Here is a 9,855-nt window from a genome sequence, read left to right as displayed (position 1 = left end):
GGATTGCCTAAAGATTCCTATAATAAAGAATAAAAAAAATATTAAAAAGGATAAATTACCTAAAATTATATATAATAAATAAATTTTTAATTTTTTTTAAGGAGGTCAATTGCCCCTCTGAGGGCTTAAGGGTTCCGCCACTGATCATAATTAATATGATCCAGGACTATTAGGAGCATACCCTAATTCTTCAATTTCTATCTATTTTATGAGGCTGTGAAGAGCAAAACAATTAATGAAAATGTTAAAAATATATATGGACTATTTATTAGGGATCATGTTAATAGTCTACTGATTACTTGAATATTTCAAAATAATCTATTAACTCATCAATTGTGACAAAAAATAATTAAATAGATTGATTATATTGAATTATATTTATGTGAATAGATTAAATTGAATATGTATAGCATGAGTGCCAAGGATTTTCACCTTTTCTCAAAGAATTCAGACTGCACAGCTAGGAGTGAAAATGGGTCGAGTCGAGCTCGGGCAAAGTGCTATTCGTGTTGAGCTTGACTATCAAATATCAAGCTCGAGCTAGAACTCGAGTTGAGCTCAAAAGACGAGCTCGAGCTCGACCTGTCTCGTCCTATCGTTCTTCGAGCTTCGTCGTTCCATCCTTCATTGTCCTATCGTTCTTCGAGCTTCGCCGTTCATTGTCCCATCGAGCTTCGTCATAGCCACGAGCTCGTCGTCCCGACCAGGCTAACCCTGCTAGCAACTCGCGAGCTCCAAGCCTCTGACCTTTGTCATTGTCGAGCTCTGTCGTCCGTTCAATCTCCGTCGTTTGGGTTTTCCCGCCCGACCATCGAGTCATCCTCTCGCCCGCCCAAACCGAAGGTTTGATTTTCCCACCTAGTTACGTCCGCGAGCTGCTTGTTGAGCCGACGAGTCGAGCAAACGTCTGTTCGATCTCGAGCTTGAAATCATGTTCAAGCTTGACTCGTCGAACTTGTTATAGAGTCTAGTCCGATCTGACTTGCCAGTCGGGTTGACTCGGTTACACCCCTATGCACGGCTATAGCAAATCTGGAAACCTTAGGATTTGTGTCAAGGAGGTCTATCTATTTCAGCCCGTAACTTGCCGATTATCTCACAAATAAAACTCAAAAATGTTGATTTCTGCTCTCAATCATTCGCAGATTTGGGCCCTCCATTCCATCCTTCCTCCAACACCCTCAATGGAGAATCCCTGCAATCATAGACGAGTTTAGGAGGAGAAATCATGAGTTTCTCAGCCAAAGAAACTCCTCTTTTTGATATGCAACTTAAGAATTTTTTTGAATAATTTTATAAATAATTTACATCTTTTCCTCACTGACTATGAAAGTGAAAAAGACTGATGGGAAGTGCCGGCAACTGGTATGATTCAGAATGATTTCCCTAACCTTTTTATCAGTTGGTTAAAAACATGTATCTCAGATGTGAACTTCTATATAGTCATTAATGGGGCCCTAGAGGGCTATTTCCCTTCTACTGTTGGGCTTAGACAAGGTTGTCCGCTTAGTCCATATCTTTTTTGTCTGGTTATGGACGCCTTCTCAAATCTTCTCGAGCAAAGAGGTTTTAAAGGTATCTCTACTGATAATTTTACTCTTTCACATCTCCTTTATGCTGATGATGTGTTGATTTTTGGAAAAGTTATTTTAGGAATTGTTACAAGCTAGCTAGTATTCTAAGAGATTTTGCTAACGCTTATGGGTTACATATAAATTTTGATAAATGCTCTATCATGTTTCCTAAGAATTAGAAGAATCTGGAAGATATATGTCTAGCTCTCTCTATACATAACATAAGCTCAAAGATTGCATATCTTGATATTCCATTATCCTCTACAGGCTCAAAGTAGAAGAGTTCCTGCCTCTTATGGACAATATTTATAAGAAGATGTCTGGTTGGAGAGCAAACTTATTGTCTTTTGCTGGTAGATTGCAATTCTTGAAATTCACCATATAAAACACTATTGCCTATTGGATACGAGGATCCATATTGTCTAAAATTGTTTATAAGTTTTTTAAGAAAACTTGTTCTAGGTTCCTATTTTTTGGGGACACTGCTAGTGGTAACAAATTGCTTATGGTCTCTTGGGATAAAGTTTGTCTGTCTAAACACAAAGGCTGGTTGAGTATTGCTTCGATAAGTGCTCTTCAATTTGCTTTTAATTATTCTGTGATTAACAGAATGTATAATTGCCCTTCCCCTCCATCTTCTTGGCTCTCCAGCAAATACACTTCTTCATGGCGGCCTCCTCAGTCTACAACTTCTAAATTTTGGGTTTTTGTATGCAAAACTACTGAAATTGTTAAATCGAGCTTTCAATTTATAATTTTGCCTAATGCTCCAATATCTTTGCTTTGGGACCATTGGTGCAACAATGTTACTTTAGGTGAAATATTGGGAGGGGCTTCACTCGATCATCTTTCTCAACCTTTGCTGAGATCTTACATCACAGATTTGCACTGGAATTCTCCTGTTAATGCCCCACTATAGCTGAGTAGTATGGTTGGTAGCATTCCTATCATTGATAGTGCAAGTCCCTGTCTGCTTTGGAATAACTAGAACAATGTTAAATTTAGAGACTTTATTGAGAAATTTTACAAAAATCTGCCGCCCTGCACTTGGTAGAAGTTGGTTTGGCATAATAAACATATTCTGAAACACTTTGTTTATATTTGACTTGCTTTAGTCGGAGGCTTGAAAACTGTAGATGCTTTGCACATTAGAAATATACATGTCCCAGCCACTTGCAGCTTTTGTCACTCAAGCCTTCCTTCTTAGACCTTCGGTGCTGCATCTTTTCCAATGGCTGGAAAGTGATTTTTCTGGATCTCCCTCTATTAAAAACTCTTACATGCTGATAGTTTGTTGCACTATATATCAAATTTGGAAAGAAAGGAATAATCAGATATTTGGGATTGTTATTCATAGCAGTTCTTCCTTTTTGATCAGTATTAAAAGAGTGGTATAATGGAAAGTATTAAAGTGGAAAAGCTCGATCAATCTGCTGGATAAGCTTTGGATAAGCTTTGAGATGGCAAGCGTTTTCATGCGCCCGGTTCTATATCCCTTTTATTTGACTGTTGGATATGTTAGCCTGGACGATGATGAAGCTCTATATGTTGGTTAATTATTGCCTGACCCCATGGATGGTCTTTGGGCAACCGGGGGTTAGTGCCTGTTTATGATTCTGATCTAATTATGAGTCCTGGCTTTAATGTTATGGAGCACTGTTTTGGGGTTTTCCGTTTTTGAAGTGTGACATTTTTGTTGTTGTAACATCTTTTGTTGTTTTTGAGCTTTGCTGAGCTTTTGCCCTTTTTTTGCTGGGCTTATTTTGTCTTTTGTACAATGTTGTAATCTCTTTGTTATTAACATTCGGGCTTTGCCCAAATTTTCCATTTTTATTCAAGAAGCTTGTTTTGGCAAGTTAAAGGCTTGATTTGTGTTAGTTTTTTTACTGCTTTTCAAAGTGCAAATTTTACTTTAAAAACAACAGTAAAAGCGCCTTCCCAAACGAAAGCAAAAATTACTTTGCATTCTTTCCTTTAGGGGGATGGTAAGCGATTCTCAATGCTTCCCGTATAGGTTTGTTCCCAAAGACTTAACCCATAAATGCTTTTGTTGCCCACTACATTCTCACTCTATCTTCTACCATGCTCTTCGGGCTCATTCCATTTCTTATAGTTAGAAAATATTTCTGTGCTTCAATAAAATTTGTTAAATTTGTCATATAATTGGACTTAATATGAATTTAAACTGCATAAATTCTTTTGAACGTAATAATTTCATTTTCAGACATAAAAGGAGTTAAAATGAAATTAATATTTTCTAAAGAATATTTTTTATCTATAAACAAACAAATTAGTCCTCAAACATTGCAACTTCCCTTCATTTATTGAGGCACACGAGATTATTAGAATTACTTTTATATTAGATAATTCAAAAGTAAGTGGATTTAGAAATAACAAGTGTTTGGTTCACACCCATATATCTAAATTTTAAAGATGGAATTTGTTCGGGATGGAAGTAAATCATGCGATGAAATAAATAAGAAAAATAGAAATGTAGAGGAAAGAAAGGACACATAAATTTAATGTGAAAAAATCCGAAATTGAGAAAAAATCATCGAGCCACAAAAAAACCAAGAAATCACTATGAAAATGGGGAGATATAAGTACGAATTTATCCTATTTTGCTTTCTCCTTGTTTCTCTTCTCTCTTACACCATTCTCACACACTCAAAACAAAAAAGAAAGACTAGTTAATAACACCAAGAGACACCCACCCTTGAGAAAAACGAAAAAGAAAAACTATCAAGTCTGCCTCGCAATGCTGTAGCGCCAATTTGGAGCGCTACGGTGCTCAGACCTCTGTCATCATGATGCTACGGTGTTCAAACTCGCAGCATCGCGACATCACATAGAACTATAGCAATGCATCTATAGCACCACGGTGCTTCGCTCTTTATCGTTTCTCCCAACAAATTCTATAGCACCGAGGCATTTGGGACCACAGTGCCAGAACGCTCGAGTACACAGTTCCCGAACTCAAGTAGGGGGAGGGCCCCCTGCAATTAAGCTTGCTCATCCTGGAGAAATTTTTAGATGGGTGACCTACTGAAAAGTTACACCAGCAGAACAAAACCGTGTTAAGAGTTTGAGTTATTACATGCACGCCCCCCAATGAGACCGACAAATTGAATTGATGTTCGAGGCAATAGTACAACCCAATTGATCAACGATCAAATTCCACACAGAACTAACAGAATTGTATCTAACAGCTGATGTATCACTACCAACTTTGATCTTTTTTTATTTATACTCCCTAAAAAGTGCAATATGATCTGATTATTTGATTGAGATTGAGTGGTATTTGTTTTCTGTGGCTCGTAAATATATTTGATGTTGACGAGTAAGATTCTTGAAAAACAATCAAATTACCATCATGATCAAGTGGGCTATGACATTAAAGCTCATGTGAGAGATGTACTATTCATGACAAGAGTGTATGGGATGAAATTCCATAAAGATCTTGTTTCTCTCTGCTCTGTCACAACACTTTGCATAACAACGTTAAGGTGTTTGGCAGGGGCTACAAACTTACCAGAAAGAACTTCCTTAATTTTTTGTGCAAGGCACAAGCTTTTGTGGTTATGCAATTTTATAACTGAAAGCAGCTGTTCACTTTGATTGCTGAGTTTGATCATCAAGTAAAGATCCAATATAAGGAAATAACAGACTTACAGTAATATTTAATACGCTTAAAGATACAGAGTAAGAAACCCAAAGAAAAAAAAAAAAGAAAGAAAGAAAATATTATAGCTGGTATTCAATGCCCCAAATACTAGAACGTATCCCGCATGAAACTGGCAAAGCAAGTACAGTAGCCAACATTCAGGACTTGGAACTCTTCAGTAAAAAGGAGGAAGAAGGACCCATCGTCTTGAAAATTTTGGCCTTCCATCTTTTCCATCGAACAACTGCAGCAGAATTTCAGCAGTTAGAGAACTATAAACAAATTGATTTATGTTATGCCTCTACCTAACAAAACTAAAAGAGTAAGGCTTTATTTGGGCGGCTTTCTTATTGCTTTTTAAACCGATTATTTAGTAAAAAAATTAAAATTTTTCGTTTTAAGAAGCATAAAAAAAGTCGTCGCAAATAAAATCTAAAGCTGACCTTGTTCAGTCTCTGGTGCTTTCCGACAGCCCAGTTATACATTGAATAAGTACCAACTGCAATAAACAAATAGCCAGCCAACGTCTGCGTTGCAATGTTGAAACCAAGCCACTGATAAATTTCTGTTGCGTAGTTCGCACAAGTGACAATGTTGAACAGGAATCCTTGTGGTATTTGATACCCTCCAACACCATCAGAACTCCTCAATTGTTTCAGAATAATGTGGCAGTAGAAATTTGCGAATTGGCAAATTAAGCCAAAAGTAAAACCAATCTTCCATTGCAGTTCGCTTACAGGAGAGTAAAGTGGGTGGTTCACGTTATAAGAAACGCATGCAGCAAAAGTCCAGTAGTAAGAACAGTTTCTGTAGATATTATAGATTGGTGCAGTAGCATGGCTGAATCTGTGAACAAAGAAAGTCTCCATGATGCGTTTGAAGTAGTGGAAGGACCAGTAATACAAGGCGTAGGTCTGAACGAGATGCTTTTCTTTCCTTTCCTCGTAACCAAGGTATTTGTAGACTGGGAAGAAGTAGAAGATTGGGTATATGAGAAAAGGGCCCAAGTACTCCCAGAAGAAGAGGGTCCTGTAAGACACCTGGGGTCCTAAATCCTTGAACACCACTGTCATAAAATTTTCATTTCCATCTGCGTAATCTACAAGTTTCTTTTTTGGATTGAGGACAAATGGTTTTCCATCCACTCCAGATTTTAAATGGAATGTAAGGCGCTGTCGAGCAGGATAAAGCTTCTTATCTGCATCATGTGTAAGAATCAATTATAATGTATCAGACTGAAATTTGTGAAAGGATGGATCACAATTGAAAAGGATGGATCACAATTGAAAAAAAAATTAAATTTTTTGTTGATTCAGACTCCCTAACACACGTAATTATGTGAAAAATGAGTTGACTCTATTGAATTTTGATGGGGAGAAATGTAAATTTTGCATCACTTACTCCGTGAGTAAATCGCCTGTTGCAGATCGCTAACCATTGCCTGCAACCAAAGATACCATTTTTAAATTCAAGTACTTTTGACAGTTCGCCAAATCAAACTCAGTAATCTCAAAATAGGAATAAAAAATTCACAGAGCTTATAATTTATGCGTTAAAAATAAGGAATTTTAAATTTTCTACCATCAAAATTTTTACAAGAGATACTTGAGATTTGAATAGATGGAACTAAGGATTTATTTGTGATGACTTTCTCACTATCTTATTCTTAGACTGCAACTATGCTTCAATTAGGACATTGCTTTTTTGCTATTTTAGATGTACTAATATGTGAAAATTGTAAGAAAATAGCAATCTAATTTAAAAAAATAATAATATATTTATAATAACTTTTTTCACAATCATCTTTATGAAATGTTACAATCATTCAAAACATATTTTACGGGTGTGTTTGGGACGACTTTCTTATTGCTTCTTAAAATAACTTTGTAGTAAAAAAATTAAAACTTTTGTACTAAAAATTTTCTTTTTACTCTAAGATGTTTATTATTGTCTCATACTTAGCTTCATTATTTGTACATGGCTCTAATAAATGATATGAGTAGTATATAAAGTCTTCGTTTGTGATGACTTTCTTACTATTTTTTAAAGCAGTTTTTAGTTCAAAAATTAAAAAGCTGCTTAAAAGAAATACTAAGAAAGTCGTTCCAAGCGAGCCTAAATCTTTATTCGTGATGATGAATTTAATAGCAATTCCAGATTTTTTTGGGATATATCTTATGATCCTTTATCTACTTAACTTTTGCACTAAATTTTTTTAGAGCTATAAATTTTTTTGTTGACTTTGAAGATCTTATAAAATGTTAACGAATAAAGAAAGAAAAAGTACACAACTCTTTTTGGCCTATTGGTTGAGAGCTTAGGCTTCGCACTAAGAGGTCCAAGGTTCGAGTCTATGTGTATGCGTTGTGTGTGTGAGTTTGCCTTAAATGGCCTAAATGTCCAAAAAAACATAACTTTAATATCTATAATGAAAAGTGCTTTTATTTATATTTTTTTATTTGAAGGAACATAAAAACAATTTTAGTTATCCTACTATTTTCTTAATAAAATTAATAAATTAAATTAGTATGACAATAATAGTATTCTTGATCATAATATATTTTAGCCCTTTGAAATATATATCTTTGTATTTTGAAAATTAATAAATTATTATATTTTTATGCCATTATAATAATAAATAAAATCTATTCAATATATCTATCTATTATATTTATAATCTTTGCTGTGTTTTTCCTTTATTTTTATTTAATTTTTACTTAAAATTTTATCACAATGAGAAAAAAAAATTGAAGCAACAACAGTAATAGAAAATCTTACAGATGCATCGAGCTCCAACCCCATAAAGATCTCCTGGCCATTGCGTGAGATAACATTGACCTTCATTTCAACTCTTAAAAATCAGAGCCAAATTCTTCTAAGGAGCAAATTGTCGAACACCTTTCGCTCACAACACTCTTCTTCCTCGGCGGAGGATCAGAATAGAGCAGAAAAACTTGCTTGCAGTGGGCGAGCTATTCTCTTCGCAATCCATCTCCTATTTATAGTGAAATTTAGAACTTTTTTTAAGCGACAAAATTGAAGCTTTACATAGAGAGTAAGACACACCAGGCAGTCCGTACAGGAATATTAGATGTGTATGTATATTATTCGCTCGTAAAATTTTAAATTATCTATCTAATATTTTATTTTATTTTATAAAGTGGACGGTAAACGCAGCTTTCTGCACCTGATGATTTCACCAATACAGGCAACGTTTTCTTCTTGGAATAAGAAAATAGAAGGCTCTGTACAGCCGTTCAGTGTGGACAAATTTGATCATGTGCTGCGTTTTTCCACCCAGGTGTCCTCATGGTCGCTGAACCAAATGTTACATCATGAAATTTTAAATTAGACCATTTGAGAAATTTGACTTTGTTTCCGTCATGGAAGACCTCGCAGTACTTCCAATAATGCAAAAAATATTCTCATTCCTTCTTTAGAAAGATGTTAGATATTTTGTTTTGAATGAAATACAGTTCTCTTTTACAGATAAGCGTATCCGTCGGTGTCCTCAATGAGCTCCAATCGCTCTTCTTCTTCTTCACATACTACCATTCCTTCACACATCATTGCTGGTAAAGGTCAATTCAAGTTTAGATTCAAAGCAGATTCACATCTAAGTTTACTGTAACAATGTCTCACAAAAAGCATAAAGTTTTAAGTCATTTTCGTTCACCAGAGTGCCTGTGGATGCTTCAGGCAAAGACCATTAACTTGTGGAGGGATAATAACAGCCAAAAGTCTGCCACAATAGAAAACATGTTTCATTCATTCCAGTCCATCAAAGCCATCAATGCTCAACAACCGAACAAATCACATCCGTCAAGGGATACCCACCTCTATCACTATATCAGATATGCTCTCTACGCTGTTTGTATCTATTATTCAGGGAACTCTGACACTAGCACAAAGTCCTCTTCTCCTCTAATAACCGCTCAACTCTTATCATCCATACAAGTGTCATGTATCACACACTTACACATGTGCCTTCTAGAATACTCTACTATAAGTATATTTACCCATGTATTGCAATGAGAGCACAAAGGATTACAAAATGTTTTTTACTGGGTTACTCTGGTTATTCGCTAGTTTCATCATGTTATCAGAGCCGGTCTGAATACATCTACTTTGGTACTTCCGATTTTTGTAGATTTTTTTTTTATTTTTTTAATTTTTATGGATCAATTTTCCTCCTCCCAGGCAGGACATGAATCTTTATCACTGATTCAGGAAAGCTGCATTATACCAGCTTCTCTAAAGTTTGTCATTGCAAACATTCGATCCCTTGTTCCCACTCAACTGTCCAATGAAAACTTCTCCACTTGGAAGTCTCAAATCATAAAGATTCTACGTGCCAATGGGTTCTCCAACTTCCTTCTTCCCACTGCGAATCCTCCTCAACGCACTCTACAACAATCTAATGTCACGGTAGTTCTTAATCCTCAATATACCGAATGGATTATAATTGATCAGAACCTATCTGCCACAATTTCCTCCACACAGTCTTCCTTCGTTTTTCCCTATATGTCATCAACCTGGAATCCTGCTCATACATTTGATATACCATTGAGAAACGCCTTCAGGCCTCCAATCGATCACGGGTAATACAGCTCAAGA

The 9,855-nt window shown here is 35.7% G+C and overlaps 1 protein-coding gene across 2 annotated transcripts; it reads right to left on the bottom strand.

Annotated features, from left to right (window-relative positions):
* Positions 1 to 5,030: 5,030 nt before the first annotated feature.
* On the bottom strand, positions 5,031 to 8,253 carry LOC110115852 (very-long-chain enoyl-CoA reductase-like). 2 transcript variants are annotated; one of them, XM_028693535.1, is made up of 4 exons: positions 6,820 to 6,923; positions 6,640 to 6,679; positions 5,682 to 6,436; positions 5,031 to 5,482 (listed from the first exon to the last, which is right to left on the bottom strand). In XM_028693535.1, exons 1-4 carry the CDS (start codon positions 6,820 to 6,822, stop codon positions 5,414 to 5,416), a joined length of 867 nt encoding a protein of 288 aa, XP_028549368.1. In that variant the 5' UTR covers positions 6,823 to 6,923; the 3' UTR covers positions 5,031 to 5,413. The 2 variants fall into 2 exon arrangements, with proteins under 2 accessions (XP_028549368.1, XP_020704901.1); XM_020849242.2 differs by lacking the exon at positions 6,820 to 6,923 and adding an exon at positions 8,017 to 8,253 and having other exon boundaries at positions 5,035 to 5,482.
* Between the last annotated feature and the right edge of the window lie 1,602 nt (positions 8,254 to 9,855).

Source organism: Dendrobium catenatum, unplaced genomic scaffold (genome assembly GCF_001605985.2).
Source record: "Dendrobium catenatum unplaced genomic scaffold, ASM160598v2 fragScaff_scaffold_315, whole genome shotgun sequence".
NCBI lineage: Eukaryota > Viridiplantae > Streptophyta > Magnoliopsida > Asparagales > Orchidaceae > Dendrobium > Dendrobium catenatum.
Note: the sequence above shows the minus strand (reverse complement) of the source record. Positions and strands in the feature narration are given on the sequence as shown.